Genomic DNA, 23,951 nt, shown 5'->3' with positions numbered 1-23,951 from the left:
GTGCTAGGTCTCCCTCAAAGCGAAAGGAACTCGTAATTCCCTTTGCCTTAGTACAGCAAGACAAACAACCAGAATTTGAGATGTCTTCCAATTTGCACAACTTGGCTAAGTAGTTTTATCAACTTTGACCTTCAGGGAGGGGCTAAATGACTAAACGCAGAGCCAAGAGCTTCTGAAACTGGTGTAGTGTAAGATCATAAATTGGGAATTTACCCGTCTCTGATGATCAGGCAGAGCAATGAATTAATATTCACTTCTGAATTTTGGTATTGACTTCCAAGGTAAACTTGTAGTAGAGAACTGGGGTTTGCGTCTCACATGGTCTTTCCATCTCAATCAAACTGAAAGCATCTGTCCGTGGGCTTGTGTCACTGCAGTGCTTAGCAAAGCATAGCTCCGACTTATGGGTCATGAAAATCTTAGAAGTTTTTTTATATATTTGTTCCCTAAACGTAGACAAGGTTTCTTTTACCCTTTTTTGCCTACAGGGCATTAGTAAAACACAGTGCTCAGAACTTTGTTGTATTAGACCAGCAACCCCATTCAGTATTTGTTAAGAAAACAGATATGACAAATGAGCAGCTATATAATAAATAATGTATAGAAAAACATAAATCGTAAATAAAGCCTTCACATTCTGAGCACATAGAAAAAGAAAGGTATGTGAGGGAAGAATTGTTTTTATTGAGAACCTTTAGTCTTGTTTTTTCTTCGTTTATTCTACTGGTAGGTATTTCTGCCCCTTATATGAACTTTCGGCCTATATATTGTGATTCTGAGACAATCTCTGTCTTTCAAGAAAAAGGTTTTGGGGTTTTTGTTGTTGTTGTTGTTTTTGTTGAACATTCTACACACCTTTAACTAAAATCTACCCTGAAGGTTTGTGTTAAAACCGAAGAACGCAAGATAACTTCATGACTTGTTCCATGTCAGTATCCAGGAGTTATGTAATGAACCATCCTTACCATAATGAACAAGCCTTACATCAGCATACCTTGCTGGTAACAAGGTGTCCAAACCAGGTAACTGGTTTTGCTATTAGAAATAGACTCTCCTGGGAAGACAACTTTTGTCAAAGTAAGCGCACCTGCAGTAGGACATCTGCAAGCACAGCCTTTTTAGCCATCGTACTCTTGCCTACTGCACTGGGGGATGAGGGAGGACACGAATAATCAAGCCAGGGATTCCGAAGCGATGGCTCAGTGCTCTGGCGTCACCACCCAACTGCACCAGGTACAGTGGATTACTGTGTTGCAGAAATGGTGGCATATAACCACATAAAAGGTGGTTTTGAAAACTCAGATGTTGCTGCCTCCACACAGAAGCTATTTTCCAGGCTGTGTCTGACATGCCCGTAACTCGGCTGGAGCAGCGTTACGTACCTGTCACAATGTTAAGTTGTGCCACTTCTCTGTGCCATTTTACATTAGTGCAAGTTACGTTTCCAATCACGGTTAATTGAAATCATTATGTTGTCAAGATATTTCATAACATTAACAGCAGATTGATAGTCTTTCCATGTTACTATTTCAAAATACTTCTCGAAAGAAATGTTTTGCAATTTACTACTTTAATTAAATACTTTACCAGCTCTATTGATCTTAAAAGAAAATGTTGACACTAATATAATGCTTTCCTTATAAAATATATTACCTTTTCCAGAAGACTGGTTTAACCTGGTTACATATAGGGGACTCGAGCACAGCAGGACAAGAAACAAAACATCATTTTCATTTTGCTTTTCCAACTTCCATTAATAAAGCCAAAACACACCTCCCACGCAAGCAAATCTTTTCACTTCTAACTGATGCCTCTATTCAGTGAAATGCTATGAGAGTTATTGCTGCAACGGTCACATTAAACACACTGGTTTGTACAACTACAAAAAGAAAATATTTTGAGGAAAGGAAAAAAACCCAATCATTAAGCTTTGCCTTACAACTTCCCTTGACCTTGCTTTATTAGACAGCAGTACTGAAGTCTCTACATGGCTGTGTTAAAAACTTCTCTGGAAAAATATCATTTATAGACCAAAAGACTATATGCTAGATGCAGTAGTAGGAAAGTAGGCAATATTTAATACAAAACTTGCATTTTTAATAGCTCTCATAGGACACTGGATCTGTCAATAAACCTAATAAATTTTTCATCATTTAAATTGCAAGAGTAAAATTCATCTTTATTAATTACCCGATATTAGATTTAGCCATGCCAGTTTAATGGTGATCAGTATGGCAATGAAAAGCCTTATGTCAACTCCTACAGGAGATGCAACAGAAAAATTACATGCAAAATATAAATCATTGAAGCCCTTCCAAAAGCGCTTCTTTCCTGTGATTCCATGTCAATGCTTTTAACAGATTTAAATGAAAAGCAACACCCTGCTTTCAAGTCATTATTCATAAATAAAGAATTTAATACTCAATTATTTGCTGCAAAGGTTTCTAAAATGGCGAAACTTCAAAGCAATGTTTTTTCATCCAAGTATATTTGCTGTTAATTGTCAGATTAGTAAGTGCATTACAGAAATGCAGTATTGTATCTGCATTATACATACACAATTGAGAAATGAAGAAATCCAGCAATTTGTGTAACATTTAGTAAGACCAAGTCAGAAAAGAAAGGAAGTTATCAGATTCTGCATTAAAAGCTGGTATCTTTCTCTCACTGCAGCGCAAATGAGCAAGTACTACTTCAGAACACTAACCAAATCTAATCCTTATGCTTTACAACCTATGCATACAGTTTAAATTATTTAATACTATGGCTAAACCCTGCTCCCACTAAAATCAACAATCATGAGTTTGTGTTTCCTTTGCTGCCTTTTGAGAATATACTTACTGAAGTACCACACGTACATGTACTTGTGTCCCTGGGAGTAACTATCACACCGATCTGCTTCCATAGAAGCAGATTTGTACACTTTGCAGACCTTCAGTTCAGCAGGCTATAGGCAGAGAGCACACTACTAGATAATAGTACGAGAAGCAATATTTTCCTGAAGCTTACTGGGTCACATTACCCTCACACAAAAAGTGGGAAAAGGAACAGTTTGTTCCTTACTTCATGTCATTTACCAAGAAAAGAAAGTAGCAGGGCTTCCAGAACAAGATACAATTAAGGCTTGGGAATGAAAATATAATTCTGCAGTCACACGCACGAGGGAAGACCTCAGTGATCAGCTTGAGTTTTACTCAAGTTTCCAGCATCAGTTTCCCATCTTGAAACTCAGACACGCTCAGCCTGCAAATGAGAGAAGGGCATTCCAAAACCGAAGAGATGTCTGCAAAACTGGAAGCGTTGTAGAGAACCCTATAAAAACCAGAAGGTCTCCAAACACATCAGAAGTTGCTACAGCCAAATTTTTGGTCAACTTATAACTGTTACTACCGTTAAATATTAATTGCTTTTGCATGTCTGGTCCTGACAAGGGGAAGGAGGGGCAGTTGACAGAGGTGGCTTTGACAGGATTTAATTTCTATTCCAGAGCATCTGACCCTGAGCCCAGAAGATTCCCTGGAAGACTGTGGCAGGCATGTTTTTCTGCTTTTTGTTTTAATTCTAAAGCCTATTCATCTTCCTTTAAGAAACATCCCATCATTAGTCTGCCATTGACAATACGCCTGCACATACCTTAGTCTTCCCATTTCTTGTAAGGCGGCAGGTGTCTCTAGTTCTGATGAAGTTTCATTTGGCTCTGACAGGAACAGGCTCTTCCAAACGTGTTATTTTCAACCTTGAAGACAGCAGGCTACATCTGTCCTTAATTAAACCGGTGTAGATGTGGTTTGACTGCACTAACATCACTTAAATTACACTGATATGGACGAGGCCCAAATTTGACCCAGAAGATAGAAACAGATTTAACTTCGTGTTTTAAAATGCTTTCAGTCTTACAGTTCCCTAGGTTTTTCTTTTTCCCCCCTTCTGACCTAGTTTTTGACATTTTCATAATGAACTACACCACGCATTTTTTAACCCAAAACGGTAAGCAGGGAAAGGTAATTCAAATAACACATTTGTCAACAATTCTGTAAACTGAATTATGCTTTTTGACTTTTTTCTTTTTGCTAGAAAATACATGTATTTTGTTTTTACAATACTTAACTGCGTTTCAATAGCACTTTGAACTAACTGCTTATCACAGCAGATGTACTCGCGCCACCTTTTTCTATATGGAGAGATTAAAATTAAAACGGATTACTTCAAAATAAAAAAGCCCCAAGCACCAAAATCTTCTAAGTTTTGTAGTTACTTTGAGCAAAACAGCTTTTCTCCTATATTCAAAATACTAGTCTAAAAAGAAGAAAACAAAAAAATAGAGAAAATAAGCAGTCAATAATACTTTGCTTCTAGTACAAGATGAAAGATAAAGCAGTAGAACTACTAATTAAACACATTCATGTTTAATCAAGGTTTCCCAACTGAAACTCACGCCTTAACTGAATTCTTTCTAGTCAGTTATTAAGCTTTACACAGTGTTAAACTATCTTTTCACATCTCAAGCTGAAACTAATCCAGCATCCAAGACCAATAGGAGAGGATCAGGAGGTACTTTGTGTCTTCCTTTGTTATCACTTCTTTTAATGCCTAAACCAGACTTCTTGGACATAACTTTGTACTTTGTTAGAGAAAGTGAAGGACTTTGTATCAGCCACAAGAATAAAACGGGAGAACATTCACTATATTAGGAAATGAAAGGCATGCACAGAGCTTTCTGAGGTGCAAGAGAAGCAAAGGTGCACTTTCTTTTTAAGCTGAGAGATGAGAGCAAGTCACAGTTTCTCAATGTACACTTTTTATTGTTTGTTGTTTCTGCTTGTGGTTAAAGCACAAGAGATTACAGCGTATTTCACACTAAGTCTCAAATGAACTGCACCTTAAAGACTAATAGTCCCTTTTGTTGTCCTTCTACAGGGTTTGCCCCTTTGCCAGTCGCCAGCTCCTGCTCAGGACTTGGAAACATTAAAATAGACACCATCCAGCTCCTGCATTCCATTGCCTTTCAGTTGAAGACAACTCTGATTATCTTCTTCTGTGGATTAAGACACCCTACAAAAATTTTCCTTGACAAGCAGATCCCTTTCTCTCAGGTCAGCTCTTCTAGACTGGAGACAGCCTAACATGCAGAAACCATGCCTTTGTGGAGCAGTGTTTGAAACAACTATCTCTGCTGCTCATTTACCCCTCTTATCCATTATAAAATTCAAGATCAGAAAAAGGAGTAAGTTAAAAGACCAATTTTACAATAAAAGTGAAGTAGTTAATCTGATGCAGAAACACAGTTCCTCAGCTGAAACAGAATCCTTGAACTGATCAGTGAAACTTCCCAGTCTGGGTCCGTCCGACAGGTTCAATATAAAAAGAAAATATGGCCAAAATCAGAGAACAGGAACGACGGAGAGTATTGGAAGTTTACGAATAAAGATGTGGAACCAATAACAAAAAACATTAAGTGCTTCATTTGCAATAAATTATATGACTAACCAGCAGAGACCTGGCCGGTTCAGCTTATTGCATTTACATTTGTATCGGTGCTATCTCGAAAGGCACAGAAGAGCATGCTGTACTGCAGTACTGAGCGAACTGGTTGAAATACTCATTAAGATAAAAATAATGTTAGAGTCTAGAGAAATATGGCATCATCCGTAGCAACCTCCCGAGTCCCCATAAAGTAAACACAGGGCTTTGCAAATGCCCATCAAAATATTCTGTATAGAGTATTTTAATGGCAAGTACATATTAAATCCTCAAAGAGCTCATGCTGCCCTTATTTGCTCAAGAAAGCTTGGGAATCTTGAAATCTGAATCCAAGACTATCAAACAGTGACACTTAATTTACTGCAAAAAGATCACTGAATAAAAAGTAAAAGGAAAAAAACACCAGACAATCAAACACAAACACCAAATGAAAAACCACCACCAAAACCCCAAGTCCCCCAAAACCACGCCACTTGGAACTAATTATGGGATTTATTTTTAAAATACTTCCCCTCAATTTTTCTTCCAGGTGAGCAAGGCAGTGTGAATGCATTCTGCTGTAATACATTACAGTATGGAAAGTGTTGGAAACTGTTCAGGTTAACCTCGCAATGGTCTCAGAATTCCATTGGTCAAACAAATCTGCATTTCAGCAATATCTTAAACTGTTTCTTCTATATTTTCTCTGTTACTGGTGAAATCAATGGAGCTTCGCGACAATAATAGCATTACACTGACATCACAAAGGAATAAATGAAGTTCCTGAATTGTATAACAAGTCTGGGGGGTTAAAAAAGTTCTTTCACACCAAACAAACAAAAATGGAAATATTATTTAAACCTTCTAGTGGCTGGATGCAGTTCGTTAATTAACTCCATCGGGTTTTAGAATCATTTTCATACCTAGCAGGTTGCCAAGAGGTTCGTTTTTATCAAAGACACCAGGGATCACCCAATGGCAATCAGAACACATTACTGGTAAAAGAAAAAATGAACTCTGATCTCTTTATACATAGCTTTAGTTAATGTATTTTATTTCACACTGATATTGTTTGATTTTAAAAAGCTATTTTTGATATCCTAACCTTGCAAACCATATCAAGTTGTGATGCCTAATTTGCAGTGAATACACTTTACACTAATTATAATGTATATTTTCAAAGTATTTTCATTCTATATAAACATAATATATACACACCTAAATTACACTGAAATGCCAATACTCAGGCTAAGTCAGATGTTGCTGTAATATTAAACCTTACCTAAAACAAAGTGGGAAAGAGGATTCCTACATACTCATCATTGTACCTGTAAACGAGACCTAATAGCAGCCAATAAAGCTGTTTACAATTAGAATCCTATTTTTGAAAGTGCAACAAAAATGAAGATTTATTTTCGTAGTCCCCAAATAGCCAGAAAGACAATGAAGTAGAGACTCTAATGTCAGTATTCCTAACTATACCCCATAAGACAAAGCTGAAGGCTCTCTCAATCCAATGGCTACTTGTGGCAAACCAAAAGTTTTCAAACTTCAGCTTATTCCTGTAATTCCGTATCAGTGCATCAACTCCTGTGATTCTCACCTAGCTCAATACAGCTTAAGTTTTATAAAACCAGATTCAAATATTTTTTTTTTTTTTTACCATGAGACACATTCTCTTAAGGGAAAGAAGAGAAAATCTCACATAGGCAGGCTTTTCATTTGTAGAAGTAAAACAGTGGGTTTGGATATGCAACAGAATGGCATCATTAAAAAATAGGTCTTTCATATCAAGAGCCATCAGCTATAAAGAGACCATGAGGAACTAGTGTTGATGCCCAAGGCTCTTTCCAAAAGAGAATACATAATGAGTCTAATGGACTGAATGGCAAGGAGAAATTCAGATTGTTTATCTGTCTGCACCTATCAGGCCCAAAGGAGATAAAAACCCAGAAGTGCAGAACAAAAACACTAAGGAAAAGAGCCACTACAGTAAAAAAATATTTTGATATGTGAATATACCATCTGCAACTGCAAAATATGGAACTAGAAATAATTCATACATAGATATGGAAATACAATGTGTGTATAGATGCCTACATTTATATAAAGAGGGCATGATATATATTTCCTAAAAATTTCACTAAATAAAGTGAATTCCTACTTCCAGTGCTTTTTAAAAGCCAATTTCAATACTTGTTACGAGCATGTCTAGTCCTAGCCTGCACAGAAACAAAGGGAAAACAGCAAGTTGCATGTTTAAAATCACCCAAGTTACTGTTATAGCTGAAAACAGAAACCACATCAAACTTCCAGTCACACTATTTTTCCAGGGTGACAGAAAACGCTTAGGAAATTAAGAGCTACTGTTACGGACTGTACCATCTATCGTACGTGCTCAAGCTGATACTTCAAAGATCCTTCCAAGGTTTCTGCCCAACTCACTCCTCCAATGGGTTTAAGCCAGTGGATGACAACCTTCTGCAGTCTGGAGACCCCTAAAAATTATCCATTGCTCTTACAAACAGCAACTGTAAGCCTATGAACTGCTGGCTTGGTTTTCTTAGTTACCTTTCACAGCCTTCTACTGCAGCAAATTGAAAATCAACTCACCCAAAACAATTTTGTAGTATTTACCATGAAAGAAAAGAAGGCAAACCAGAAGAAGTAATCAACAGGGAAATTTCACTGCAAAAAATTTCTAGAGTTTGATATAAAAATATCTACAGGTTTCTCAACATCTTTCTGTGCAACAGGGAAGCCTTTTATGTTCAACATGCTAATTTATGTTGCTGTTTTTTGGAGGAACTTTTGATTTACATGTGCTTCATTATTTTTTATAATATTTTACAATCCTAAATCTAGTCTGACAGAGCGCAGCTTGATCACATTCATTGAAACAAATCCTTAGGCATAAACATCAATGACAAAATTTGCCCAGGCCTTTCTTGAGAACAAAAAAGTTGTCGTCTTAAAAAAATGTGAGCAAACTGCTATCATAATCAAGATCGATCCTGCAGAACTCATCTTTTCATAGCTCCGATGAGTTTCCACACATAATACGATGCCAGGCTTTTAAGGGGTAGGAGATTGTGATGGTTCGGCTTTGTTTACATTGCTTAGAGCAGAAGGCAGATCCTCCAATGCAGCGAAAACAACAGAACTGATCGTGCCAGGTTCTGTTGACACACGCATGGTTGCTAAACTGTAGCATGGACTAAAAATGGAAGCACGCAGCACTGGCCAGACAGCCTAGTGATGCTCAAAACACAGATCTACTGCCCTAACGGTGCGCTCTGTTGGTTCCTCCAGTTCAAAATTCTCCACGTAACATTTACCCTTACAGCATTTGGGTTGGACAGATTTTAAAAATTAAAAAAAAGAGGCATCCAAAGTCACAAGGCCAGACTTCCATCCTTTCCCTGAGGAACACATTTAAAAAGGGCAACAGCTCAAAAAGATGTTGCAAACGTTTTGTACCGACACTAAACCGCACACAATATACTCTTGCTGGTTACCAAGATACACGGCTATACTTTCTCAAGGTACATTCAGTACCTCCAGAATGCATGGGATTCGAGTCAACGTAATGGCTGGCAATAACAAAGAAAATAGTGCATCTCCACGCAAAGGCTTTGCATCCTGCCATCCTTTGCAGCAGGCTCATGACAGTATCACATTCCGTATATCACAACAATCAGATGGCTCACTAAACCTACTCATCTCTACCGAAGTAATTTTTGCAAGATTTTACCCTGACAGGCATAAATTGGTTTTTTTACCAGTACGTAGGAGTCGCATGTTTTTCAATGAGAGGACTGTGGGCATCTGACAGCACCCGATGGCTTGGTTTGCACCCAGTGAAGAGCACCTGTCTGTGCAAGACAGGATCAGGCTCCATGTTTCACCTTAGCTCCCGATGTGGTATCCCCATTCTAAGTGGTAACAATTACACTGTGTTTGAAAAAAATTTTTTTTTTAAGTTTGTACTAGAAAAAGAGGAAGAACTGGGTTATTTTCCATCTTCTATTCTATACTTACCCTGCCTCAGTTAAGTTCGTTTTGCAAGCCCCTCTCCATGGCTGCAGTTGGTGATTCTATAGGTTGCTAGAAGGCACGGGGTTGCATTGCAGAAATTGCCCTTCCACCCCTCTGTGGTAGCTAGCGATGCTGGAGAGAAGCCATCTGCACCAGACTGGAAGCAGCAGCAGGACTGCTTCAAGCTTCTGCAAAGTCTCATCCCTTCCCCTTCTGCAAATATACTAACAGCTCTTTCCTTTTCTCCCACCGTCCCTACTCAACCACTGCTCCTATCCTCATCCTGCAACGAAGGGAAGTGTCTGCAGGATGAGGACTCTCTCTCTAGGCAGGAGGGAGCAAGGCCAGTCAGAGCAGACGTGCAAATTTCCCGCTTGAACTCATGGCATTTTGCTGTCAACTTCTAGGAGACAGCTCTGAGAGCTTTCAGCTTCTAGAGGTGAAACAGACGGAACAGGCACTTAATATTCCCTGATTTTTACTCCGAACTTGCAACTTCTTTGTCCTAGTTTCTACCACTAGATTTCCTGCTCCCTTCTCAGAAAGACAAGTAGGTTGTTTACTATTACTGCAGATTGAACCAAGCCTTCCAAACCTTAACAATAAGGAGAACCATTAAAAAAAACAAACACCACCCAAACAACAACCAAAAAAACCACCAAAACCCCAAAAGTACATTATCTAGGGAATACATCAGATTAGGCTTGTGACTCCTGCCCATCAGTAGCCGGCACTGTAACTAATTCTTAATGAAAGGCATACGGTTTTTCCAGCAGCAGGACAGACGTATTAGGCTTCACAGGAGAAGCGGGACTTTCAGCAGCTTTAGTGGTAAGCTGTGAAGCTGTCTCTGCTGCAGCATTTGAAGCTGCAACAAAGCATTGATTACAACAGAGAGGAACCTCCTGTGCCAAAGCAACGCACATTTAAGGAGCCACGTAAAACTACCGAAGCCAAGCAGAATATGCTGAGAACATTTCTCAGGAAACTTGTGCACATTCAAGAAACTATCAACAGTTTAAAAAACACAAAACACTGAATATTTAAGAAGCAGAAGGCAACTGATTTTGATAGACAATGTTTTGTACAGAAATTAACTATTACTTTTTGCTAAACACCAAAATTGAGATTTATCTTTGTTATTAACCGTGAGCTTAGCAGTTCGTTCCATTTACCCCACTCCTCAGCACAAATAATTGATGGCAGAGCTGCACAAAAACATATGCATAATTATCTTTAAAAAAAAATGCATCTTCAACCAGCTGTATCCAAGAGAGAAGTAACAAAGACTTTTTCTAACTTACGTTTAAAATTAATATAGTGATACAGGCCTACAAATATTTTTCAGCAATAAAGACTTGTACGACAGCATCGCCCTCTACCACAGCAGTTTCCCTAAGCCAGTTTCGCTATAACCGTCTGAATACTAACCATGCCCTTGACTTTCTCCAGATAATCAGATCATTCAAGACTTGACACAGCGGGATTTCTACATGTCTGCTCTTCACTTTAGATGGCAGAATGCCATCGATTAATTTAGAAAAAAGGAAACTGTATACGTCAAAGATCTTCACAGAGCATATCTCTGCTCCCACTGTAGGAAAGTTGCATGCTATACAATAATATAATTCATATAATATCAGAATAGATTCTACAAGCATGGCCATCTATCTAGAGGTCAAGGAAGTGACTGCTGCAGAAAGTTTCTGAAGCTAACTTCACAGTAGGTAACTCCCACAGCAGCAGCTATAAGCTGACTGAAACACCACAGACACAGTACATAAGACTACACTGAGATTTGGCTTACAAAAAGAAAGCTTTTAAAAAATTAGCAATTTTAATTAAGATAAGTATTTCTTAATTATATGTGTGGTATATACCCTTAATTTTCCATTTCTCTGCTTTCTGTGCTAAGAATTCAAATGCAAGGTTTTCAGGCCAATTAAGTCCAGTTCGCAGTATAGTTCATGTCATTCTTTTATGAAATGTACAGTTTATCCTTTCCTTGATTTGATTTTAGCATGTACATCTACCTTATGCTCAGCTCCACACAGCCATGTTTAAAATTGGTAAAATGGAGGAGAAAACCTATTATTTATGTTTGATTAGCCACACGTCATAGAAGAGTTAAAAGAAAGTTTAAGATCAGTGTATATTAACACTAAAAGCAAGCTGACGGAGAAAATTAAAGCCAGCCGCCTTTCTTCCCATATTACAAAGGCATAGCTGATAAAAAAGCTACTTCTTGGTCCTAGATATTGCCTCACACTGATAAAAACAAGAGCATAGCAATTTCTTATTTTAGTTTAACCACTAATATTTTTTTTTTTTTTTTTGAGACAAGGTCCACTGAAATCTCAACAGTTTCACAAAACACAAGGTGGTTATCTTAAAGGTATAGTGACAATCAGAAATGCTCTGTCTACATTGCAGAATTGAATAATCCAATGCTCAAGAAATATGTACGTTAAAAGAACCTTCTCTCCCACAGGACCGTGGGCAGAAGCCCACCCTTTGATCCAAAGCAAAGCCCCTGCAAAACAATCCCTGGTATTGTCAATAATAAATAAATATTCAGAAAAAGAAAATGCATAAACGGAACTTAAACTCGCTGCGGTTACCATAGAAACCAGCAAGACTTACTCAACACTTCCTACTCGATTCCATTATCATTCAGTATCTCATGAACTCAAACGGAGCAGCATTGTTCCTATTCCTATGGAAACCCTAGAAATAGCCCACAACATTGTCACAGGAGATTAAAGCAATCTAGAACACATCCCTTGGATACATTTATGTGCCACCACGGCCTATGAAAGATTAAAAATAGCTAAAGAGTCAAAGTCCACTTTTCAATAGAGGAGCAAAATCCAAACTACTCCTTACGAACAGCAGGCAAGCAGCAAACACGGGCAAGCAGTTCCTAACCTGTGCACAGCTGTGATGAACAGATCTGGATGGTTATACCAAGACGCTGAAAGGCACGCTCAGCAGCTCTGTGTCTATTGCCTTTATACAAACGCCCTACCTTGGCAAGACCATACCCTTCAGCGGTTACAGTTCTTGTATTTTTTGACCAGGGTGAGGAAAGGGGAACTTTTATACAGATGTAATAGTACATAATCTGAAATGCATACAATGACTCTTTCCATCTCAGAAGACCTTTAAAAAAATAAAGCCTGCTACACACGGACTCAGAAATACATATACTGTTAAATAAACACAGGCATTAAAATATTCATGGCTTATGTATTAAAGGTAAACTGCTTCCCCATCACTAACTTCTGACTAGATAAATGTCTGCTTTCTCTACTCCATTGACCAAAAGATGCAGAGTGAGTAAACTTTTCATCTCATGATTAGAAGGTATGACTGCAAGCCGTAAAAAATGACCCCAGAGCCAGTTCGGTGGTCTGTCTAGCACAGAACCCAGTCTCCAAGTTAAGACGAGATGCTTCTTAGGAAGAACAGGAAAGAATAGTAACTTTCTGCAGTCCATTCCACTCATACAGCCTTTGGAAGAGGTATGTTGGAAGATAACCCCTTCCCATACTCTGTAATAGCCATTGGATATCTGCTGCCCAGTTATCCAAACCATTTGTTGAACCTGCTGACATCATCTACACAGTCTCCCTTTAAAAAAACAAATCCAGTAGTTCACTCATCCTCTAAAAAACTCCCACCTTTTAAAAATCTCTCTTAAATTCATCTCTAACAACTTTCACAAGTCGCCCTTGTTTTTAGCAGCTGACATGGATTGTCCACCAACTTCCTTCGTGAATGCTGACCACGTCCCCTACCAGCCTTTACTCCAAACTGAAAAGTCCCAGCATTCAACTTGTAACACAGCAGTTTCACATCCTTATTACTTTCGTTGCCTTTCCCTGTCCTTTATTCTGTCACTCTTAAGACTGAAAAATAAGGACTTCACACAGTACTCAATACATAGGTAAAGATTTTTTAAGTAGCAAAACTGTGTCATCTGTCTTGTTCTTGACGATGCCCAGTCAGTCCATTATTTCAGACAACTGTCCACAATCATGCCAAAATCTTTCCTCAGCTGCATCTTCCAGTTCTCGCTTCAGAATCATCTAAGTGTTGTTTTGAATTTTTTCCCCTTGATACATCGCCCTACTGTTACACACACTGAGGTTCACCTGCCACAGGTACAAGCGCGCTACTAATTTCTACACTTTGAGATCACCAGCAGCTCCTTTATGTTTTACTTTCTTCATCCATAAAATAAAAACAGTAATCTGCCTTAAGAGACAATTGTATATTTAATTTATTAACAGCTACTTATTGTTTTGTCATCCTCAGGGACATGTAGAAAGGCAAATTAATGGTTAATGTGAGTAGATAACTTATAATCATTATAATGTCCCCGAGATGTTTAGCAGTCCCACATGTCAGGCAAAATCTCATTTTTAGGCTAGGAATTGGAAGCAGATTCACTACTGAGTAGAAAAAAGGTACACTCTCACTCTGAAACAGGATGACAGCAAACTTGTACTGAAACTTGAGTGTATCTTCTGAACTCTTTCAACCACTTCCTGACAAACTCCGATTTTACTTTGACTTTTGTGATCTATTTTACTTGCTTAGGAAAACAAGTTTTGGTTTGGGTCTTAGTTCAGTGAACATATTTTTACAAAATAAAAAAGGGGTGGGCCAAAAAAAAACCCCAAACCCAAACCACTGAGGTCATGGAACATTCTTGGTTCCTGCCTGTGCAGCCAGACCTGGAGACTGAGAAAGCCTTCTCCCTTCTCCTCTAATTCAGAAATGTAGAGCACAGTACAAGGGAAAATATGGCACTAGTTGTTTTTGCCTAACTAAGGGAGTTCGTAGGTCCTAAACTACCTAAGAAAAATTGTCATGTCATAACCAACAGGCTGCAAAGCAAATCCTGTTAGCCAAGAGTGCATGTGCTTCACTGCTGAAAAACTATTATCAGGTTTGTATTTGTAAAAAGCTTGGGCTATTGTAAGTATGAAAGACTAAATCACCGAAAAATACATTCAATTTCTATTGTCAAGTCAATTAATGCATTTTATTCTAAATTAAGTCCTATTCAGATTAACTGCATCCTAAGAACATTACAGGTGCTCAGAAAAAAATTCTACGTTAATTCCACAAGCAGATTGGTTGCAAGACGTCTCCAGGATGACAGGGTCCCACAGGGGAAAGAAAAACAAAGACCAAACTTCAGAGCTTTGTTTGTCCCTGAGAAAGGTTGTGTAACTCCATGTTCAAATTCTGAGATGCTGCGTACTCAAGGTTTCTCTTCCTGCTTTGCAAGTCTAGGAAAACAGCTGATATTGTCAAGAACACTGCCAAAAAATCTGTATGTATTCCCAATGTACCTGCCCTCTCGGAATTCCTATCTGCCAGGGATACCGAATTACCCTTTGAGCACCTGTTCTCATTAAGGTTACGAGAGAACCACGACTGCTTTTGGAAGGAGGGAGAAACCCCACATAATTTCTGTGCTAAATTTCACACTGGCTGCTAGGCAACTGTAACTTACTGCAGGAGGCGGCGGGTTTGGGTTTTTTTTTCCCCTCAACATTAAAAGAATTTATGTCCCCTCCTTTGGGGGGGGAGGGGGGGGAATTATGCAGCAAGAGCAAAGCAAACTGTGAAAATAACCTAAAAAAACCCAAGCAGTATATACTACACTTTTTTTTTTTCTCCAGGAAAATCTATTTTAATTACTTACATATTTTAAAAATTCACTGGTTTTTCTTACTTGTATTTTTCAAAATACTCCACCAGCTCCCAAGCAATTCATCTGAACACAAACTTAAAAAAAGAACCCCAAACAAGCCACAAACAAAAGCACAAAAAACCCCTCCCTCACTCCCACCCTCATTTAAAAAAAAAACAAACAAACCCCAAAAGAAAAAAAACCCAAACCCCACACAACCAACCACCAGTACTTTTAATTCCATTGCTTCATGCACGTTTTTTTTCCCCTCTAGGATATTCTTATTTGATAAACTTTTTAATGAATCTCCTCTTTGACATCTATGGACAAAACCCACACCTTACCTAAGTAGAAATAACTGACACTTAAGAATGTTTGCCTGAGCAAGAGCACTGCAAATGAGTTACATTTCAGTACCACATGTAGTTATAATCCAACTGTGATCAATATAAACAAGCTAGAATACCTGAAGGCTTACATTTTAATCGAATCAGAGAAAGATGCCACTCTTCTTTCCCTGAATGAGCAGCGAGGCCTTACAGCATGTAACAGTTCTTCAGAAGTCCAGTCAAGGGTCTAAATCTTTCCACAGAAAACATTTAGTGCTCTCTAGTCACTGGACAGTCTCTGATTCAGACTTCCACTCACGCTCTGCAGTTTGGACACCGATTTCACAGAAACTGTAATGTGCAGACCTTGCAGAATGAGCCCCTCCGCCAAGCAGAGTCCCAGGTCCCAGGCTAGTCCCAAGTTTTATCACTAACCTCAAAATTTTGTTCTACCTTGGCAAAACATTTGTAAGACTTGCTTTCTTCACCCTTTGAACACATAGGACAGTCAGAGCTGTGGAAAAAGAGTGGCTGCTGGATTTTTTGGATAGATGAAGAAAATGTAGCAACAATTCTACATTAATGTTTCTATCTAATTTTAAATGTATACTGGAGAACACTTACTCATATTTAGGCTTTGAAACGTAGTTAGTAAGTATTTACATTAAGAAAGCAACCTAAATAACCTTCTAATTAAACAACTTAGTAATAAACAACTTAGACACTAATTCCCATCCCCTCTTTTATCCACCCTGCACCCCCAAGGGCTTTTCTCCTTTCAACGCTGCCAATCTAAGACATTGTCATCATGCAGTGATTAAAAAGCAAAGCATTAAACACTCCATTTTAACATGAATTTGCCTGCTTCTGACTGACTCTGGTTCCTTTTGGTACTGTGAGAGTCAAGGCTGCTGGCAAAACCACCACTTGGCGCTCAGCACAAGTTGAGTGAAGCTCATCTCTGCTATGTGTTTACAGGACGTGTTAAAAATGGAACAAACAACAGTGCGCTCCACTATTTTATCCCCTGATTTGCAATTAAAATAATGCTTTTACTTTCTTTGTCAGTTTAAAGGAGAGTCCACATTCAACCGTGTCCTAGATTGAACTGTGTGACTTCAACGACACACATGACTCTCTCCCGCGTAACAAACACTTCACCTAATTAAGGAAGCCTTTCTTCTTACTCAAGTGATTAAAAAAATTCATTTCAGGAAGCAAAATCAGTTCATAAACACCTTTAATTTCCTGCTTCTTCAGATTAATTATGAATGTGTCTGATTCTTCTTTGAGAAATCCACCTCAGGAATTTGTATCTGATACTTCCATCATCTACAGCACTATATAGCACTTCAAAGTAAATCAGTATTTCCCTGAACAGATTTTAAGCACACTGTTACCTTTTATTGTTGTTTATATTTATGCCACTCAACATCAGCTGCAAACAGAACTGCATGGGTTCAATTAGCATGTTCTTAAACCACGTGCTTATGCAATTTAATATGGACATCTTCTTAAACAGTATGTAAAATACTCATCTACATTACTGAAGAGCAAAAGTCATATTTTCAAAGGTTGTGCCATCACGAACATTAAGTTCTAGTCGTGCTTTTAAAGCCTGAAGAATGAGGAGAAAAGGATATTCTGACCACACAACTGTAGGCACCACACCTTGCTAGCTCAGTTTTTGGTACTACTTCAGGAGATAAAAAGGGTTTCCTACTGAAGGATATTCGGGATCACCCTGTACAAATGCCTTCCTCCAAAGCCGACCCTTCAGGTGAAGCTGGGGAGTGTGAATGTTCCCTCGCACATGAACCACTTCGGAAATGTCAAGCGCAGAACTTAGCTCCTAAAGCACGAAGGATGCCTAGTTCCATTTCGCTAGTTTCTCTGCAGTGCTCACAAACTACTGAATCAACCACAGTAGTGCCACAGTCCCATGTACATGCCACTGGCACGTCTATTCCTCCTAATCTTGCTGTCATTAACAGACAAGCATTACGTGCTATGAGGCACTAAGTTGGCATAATGATAAAACAAGCAATGGTTAAGTATTTTGAAAATTTGATGGTTTAATTATTTAGGAGGTAATTCACCATTCTTTTCTCTCACGTTGCTCTCCCTCAACAACAACCACGACCAAACAAAAAATTATCTTGTTGACAAAGCGAAGACTACTCCTAGGCACTGAAAGAACAGAAACCTGTTCCCTAATGGTTCTCTGTTGGAATTAATACAAAAACACTGAGAGGAGCAGGGAACAGGAGCAACTCCTACCTCATGTAACCAAGAGCTAGGGACACATGTGGAGATATTAACAGGATGTATTTGAGACGCTATCCTTGCCTATAAACCTACTCAGATATCCCCGTGGTGAGGGAGCAGCGCAGTGAGGAATGACACAAGGCGAGCATTTCGGATTGAAGAACCAGACGTAAGTGACCACTTCTGTGGAGCAACAGATGAAACTGGCAGCACCAATTCTTCTGCACTCCAAAAAAGTACAAAAGAGTAGGTGCAAACACCACCGAGTTCTATATAAGAGCACCAGTAGAAGCTTTTGTGCCAGGGAGACAATTCTGCCAGTGCTCAGAATCGCTTCCACAGAGACTGTGTGAAAGTTCTGTGTAGAGATTAATTGGCACAATACCCGTATCTCTGGCTTCACCTAGTTAGCTCTAACACGTAAAAAATACTGCCAGCTTTCCATGACAAGGCTGGGTTTATTCTGCAACTCAACAAACACCACTGGCAGGCCCAGGTATCCCTCAAAGAGGTTTTCCAGAAAGTTTCAGATCCTTAAAAAGGATGATTTATTTCTATTTGAAACAGAACATTTAAAGTCAACAGCAAAATGTTTCAAGGCTTGAGAAGGTTTTCATTTCTCATCTCCTTTTCTGTTCTTCAGATGTAATTCTTCCTCTTCTACCAATGGAATAGAAGGGGAGAAGACTAAAAACATTTTGTTTGTTTGGGTTTGGGTTTTTTGTTTGTTTGTTTTATTTCAGTTACAAAACTCCTCCCTCCCCCACAACCACCAATGAATTATATGTTTTTAAGAAAACTAGTGCAGAGGGGAATCACCTCTTTCCAAGCTTTCAGAGCCACTGCATCACAAATGGATTAAATCATTTCACTAACTGCCTCCAATGACCCAGATCATGAATAACAAGCAACATCCCTTACTTGCAGTAGCTCCACTGAAAGGCATGATTTGGAAAGTGTTTCTTCCAGAAGAATTTTCAAACTTCAAAAAAAAAAAAAAATGTTGTTGAATTTTCAACTAGTTCTACAGCTACAGTGTTGAAGGAGGCCTTCTAGTCTGTATTTTAAAGGTTGTCTACTGATTTGCATGTATTGTCTAAGCAGAAATGTCTGCTTTCACACGAGAATTGGGCAAATAGTACTGTTTTGATGTAAATGTCCAGTTTTTTTACAACTGCATGGATGTGAAGGCGTGACCTTTAAAAATAGATTTTGTCCTATATTTTTTCATACTGGTGGCCTTTATTTTCTTCACCTGTAGGTAGCTGTGAAGTTTAAATATTGAAGAGGTAACTATAGGAGCAGCCACTATCTAAATATTTGTTCCAACACTCACAAAGCACCTGGACAAACTAATCTGATAAATAAGGAAGTTGTTTTGTAACGTTACTGGGGAAGAAATAAAAGCTAGACCAGACTTGTCAGAGATATGGTGACAGGCTCCACTAGAAAGAGGTCCAAAAAACATTCAGTTTTGGTTCCACAAACAGCACTTGATATTCCACCAAGAGTCACTTTGGAGAAAATGACTGTCCAGGCAGGAATAGTGATAAGAGTTTTTCCCATGAGCAGAAAATACAAAGAAGATTTGACTTTACACTGACGTGTGTTCAGCACTTCACTAACTTGCCTCCTTCACTTGTCAAACAAACCCATGCAGCAGTGACACAACAGCCTTCAGGCGATCATGCTGAACCCAAGATAGATTATAACTCTTTTCAAGTCCATTTTCAGTGGACCACTTCTAAAACTTTTTTTGTAAACACTGGATGTGTAAGACTTACTTTAAGATCTCACAGCGTAAAAATGTACTAGAATTGCTTCAGCTGCAGATATTGCAAACATTTTTGATTTCACAGCACCGTAAAGCTACCAGTTCTTTCTTCAGGAGAAAAAAAAAATAATTCCACCCTTTGATTCAGAAATATAATAGCTGGCAGGAACAAGCTTTGTTAAGTTAGTAGGCCCTCATGAGTAAGTCACCATACTTTCAAACAATACACTTAGATAAATATATTGACTCGACTTAGCTACATTCTATTTCTACAAATAATGTCAATATTCTCTCTAGCACCAACACTCACTGAAGCAGTTAACCTTTAGCAAATAACCATAAAGTAAAATCTAAATGAAGAGTCAACATTCATATTGGAAACGATCCTCCAGGAATTATATCCCATCAATTCAAACCTTGAAACTAAAATAAAAGCATCTTGTTTTCTAAACTGAAAAAAATTAACTAACAGACTCCATACATTGCTACTTACTTCTCAGGCAGTCAGTCATATAGATGAGCCCAGATGTGTACAACACCTGCTGTTATACCTTGACAAGAATATAAATACACTCTTAGAAATAACCTGACCCAATGACATTGGCCAGCTGTCTACAAAGAGCTCTGGAAATAAACCAGTCCCTTACAAAATGCAACAGTAGACCCGCAAGTACAAAAAACAATTCCCCAAAACAAATAAACAAAGTCAAACTGAATTGAATAAGTCCTCCCAGCATCTTTAATAAACACACATAGTAAAATGTGTTTTATAATTTAGGTTTTGGTCTTGATTGTTGGTTTGTATTTGTGGTCACATACACCTCAATAAAAACAACACGGGCCAGTTTCTGACTGCATAGCACTCTGGTTTTGGTGATTTCCAGCCTTGATACTTAAACCAGAACAAGAAGCCTTGCTCCAGGATTTGTCATTTTCAATGCTGAAGACATCAGGAAAACATGCAAAAGATCAGTATGCCACTTCGCATACAGCCATCAGTATCTCAGTTTCAAGACATGTAGTGCTAAAAGCAACAAAACATGCTTTCAAGCTATTGATAAAAGTCAGCGTTTAACATAAGCAACTGGGCAGAAGGTATCTTTAGAAAAAAAAGATCAAACCAATATTACTGTGGAACTACACAAGACAGTAGCATTTAGGCCACCTCCACTTTTCACTGTAAAATACTTGACTGGGAAGCGCAATTTCTTTTCCTTCCCTTCCTTCCCCCTGCCCAAATAATTACTCTATAGACCAGAACTGACTCACAGTAACGTATCTCTTAACCAGAGTAAACGATCAAGGACAAAAATTACAGTTTCACTTTAACCCAAGCTAGTTCCAAAGTCTCACTGGGATTCTCAAGAGTTTTAAATGGGATTTAGATCCCTTCAGCTGTTTAAGTTTATAAGTACATGCATTCCAACAAGGAAACTAATCAAAATCACACAGGAGACACCTATTACTGCAGTAAACTCCATAGAAAACCCTTGGCAGTTAAGTATGATTTGACAAGGCTGTAAAATAATTACACTTAAATAAACACAATGAAGTTTTTTTCAGTGGAAATGTAAACAACGTATTATCAATACCTGACTTGTGGCTCTATTTCATACATAAGTGTTCACATGTTTGAAGAACCTCCTAAGCTAAAAAAGACCAAGAGAACATAAAACCCTGCTAGTCTGTCGAAAGTATCACAAATTCCATTGCATGACCAATTCAAACTTGTCTTTGCTTTACAGTTCTGACCGCTATCTACATTTGTAACACTCTGCTTATTTTCCAAGTCGGCTTCCACTTTTGCTATCACCATTTTACTTCCAGATGAAATAGGCCTATAGTATTACCACATAACATGAAGTTATGCGCTGGTTTTGGCTGGGATAGAGTTGATTTTCTTCACAGTAGCCAGCACGGGGCTGTAGCTTGGATTTGTGCTGAAATCAGTGTGGATAACCCAGGGATGTCTCCATTCCTGCCAAGCAGGGCTTGCACAGAGCCAAGGCCTTTCCTGCCCCTCACCCCACCCCACCGGCGAGGGGCTGGGGGGGCACAAGGGGCTGGGAGGGGACACGGCCAGGACAGTGACCCCAGCTGACCCCAGGGATGTCCCACACCACACGGCGCCATGCTCAGCACATACAGCTGGGGGAAGGAAGGGGGAAGGGGGATGCTGGGAGGGATGGCGTTTGCCGTCCCCAGCCACCGTTAGGCGTGACGGAGCCCTGCTCTCCTGGGGATGGCTGAGCCCCCCCTGCCCGTGGGGAGGGGGAAGGGATTCCTCGGTTTGCTGTGCTCGTGTGCGCGGCTTCTGCTTTACCTGTTAGACTGGCTTTATCTCAGCCCAGGAGCTTTCTCACTTTTACCCTTCCGATTCCCTCCCCCCTCCCACTGGGGCAGGGGGGAGCGAGTGACTGGGTGGGCCTTGGTTGCTGACCTGGGCTAAACCACAACAAATTACTAAACTCAGTATTTGTAGCATAGTTCAAAACCATGGTGCCAGAATACTTAAATAGGCTGGCTGGTGGGCTGGCAATCAGTTCAACTTACTTGCTGTCTTTGCTTCTCTTGCAGTGGGAATTTGTCTGCTATTTTACCTCCAAAAGAAGAAACTGGGATTGACTCAGCATTGATGCAACAAACCAGTCAAAAATCCTCCACTGATGCTGGGACGCAGCATTTGTTAAAAAACATTATTTGAAATAAGAACAGAACATGATAGAAAACTTACAAGTACTCTGCCAGTTAATGTCTGGGCAGATATCATGACTCCTGCCCAATCCTTCACGGAGGTCATCCATCCCACTTCTGCTGCCACATTCTCCTCTTTTTCATCTGTTGGTTTGCAGGCCCCATCTGCCTGTGTATCTCCACCACCATTGATCTTCTGGGCCTCCTGCAAAGTAAATATTTGGGCTAGTTAATGCTTAGCAATTTGACAGTGAAAGTCAGTGTACACTTGTGGCTAAGAAATGCTATCGAAAAAGCAAATCAGTCTTCCTGGGTTCCTGCTAGATTAAATTAAGCACCAACTTGGCCATACCTCTTCAGGAGTAAGTGAAAAAAGTGTTCTATGAGGTACCAGATTAACAACTAGATAATAATACTCTCCTTGACATTATGTTTTAAAAACATATATTTGGCATCAAATGTTATATCTTCCTTCCCTACAAGCAGCACGATTGCCAAGAGCTATGTATGCAATTACAGAGCTACATATAAATGAGTTTGTCAGACATACACTGAAGGACCTTTTGATGCATCAGTTCAAAACAACGTGTACTAGGTGTGAACATAATTTATGTAGTTTTAATTTACTATCACTAGAATTAATTATCTGACTAAACCTTCACTAAGAAGCCTGATGTAACAAGACAATAATTACCGAGTGTGGGGGGAACAAAGTACACCATAGAGAATCTGCAGGGAGCTGACATGTTATCAGTGAACCAGTGTTTCAATGGAAGTGTTTAATATATCACAGGAATTCTTCTGTCAGTAAGTGGCTCTTGTAGAAAAGAGAGCTGGGTATTAAAGAGGAGCCTCAGCTGCACTAAGCTGACTGATGAGTCACGTGCACTGGAATTATGTGCTGGAATTCCTATCAGTCTCTCACGGATGCTGCAGCAAGGATGTCGTGATCTGTAACTGCCTGCTACGTGCTACAGTCACAGATGTTGCACCAAAATCAAGAGAAATGACAGGAAAAGCCAGCCTGAACTGTACAGCATTTAAAGCATGTCACGTGCAAAGCAGCAGACTGTGCCGTGAGCATGCCTTTGGTGACAACATAACACTAATGACTTCCTGAATACTTGACACGTTATGCTAAACAAGCATAGGGGAGGCGGCGAAATTCAGTGCTGAGGCAAGTACTGAGCACTTGAACTGCACCCACCAGTGCTTCAAGCGCTCTGCCCAGACCAACAGCTTGAAAGATCTTGTTTATAGATAACTTGCCTATAGGCCACTACGCAGGAAATCAGTTGCGATTAATCCCTTTGGGGCAGTCGTTGTACAAGCAAAGATGTTTGATGCTGGCTCAGTGATTATTACTACAGTAGGAACGCTACACTATCACGGTCAGAAGGCAAAGCTGTGAGATGGCCTTGAGGACGCAGCTGGACATAAAGGTAAGGGCACTTCCCAACAGCAGTACTGGACTAAAAGCAGTTGCACTAAATCTGTCAGCAAAGGACAACAGAGCAACACTAAAAATGTTATATGGAGACAAACAGTTGTTTTTAGAGAATCTCAGTATTGCCACTTAACTAGCTAATCAGAGTCCTCTCTGTTAGTCTCCCTCCCCAAATGGGGGCTCTATCATCTCACTAGCAATTATAGCACAGCGCATGATGCGGCTACATTG

The 23,951-nt window shown here is 39.3% G+C and overlaps 1 protein-coding gene across 16 annotated transcripts in view; it reads right to left on the bottom strand.

The window, feature by feature from the left end:
* The window catches only part of KCNMA1 (potassium calcium-activated channel subfamily M alpha 1), a 510,436-nt gene that overhangs the window by 350,917 nt on the left and 135,568 nt on the right, over positions 1-23,951 (bottom strand). For all 16 annotated transcript variants that reach the window (XM_064464921.1, XM_064464922.1, XM_064464924.1 and 13 more), the window contains one exon: positions 22,314-22,478. In XM_064464921.1, coding sequence (XP_064320991.1) covers positions 22,314-22,478 — 165 coding nt within the window. The remainder of the gene's footprint in view (positions 1-22,313; positions 22,479-23,951) is intronic.

The sequence above is a fragment of the Phalacrocorax carbo genome, chromosome 13 (assembly GCF_963921805.1).
Source record: "Phalacrocorax carbo chromosome 13, bPhaCar2.1, whole genome shotgun sequence".
In the NCBI taxonomy this organism is placed as follows: Eukaryota; Metazoa; Chordata; class Aves; order Suliformes; family Phalacrocoracidae; genus Phalacrocorax; species Phalacrocorax carbo.
Note: the sequence above shows the minus strand (reverse complement) of the source record. Positions and strands in the feature narration are given on the sequence as shown.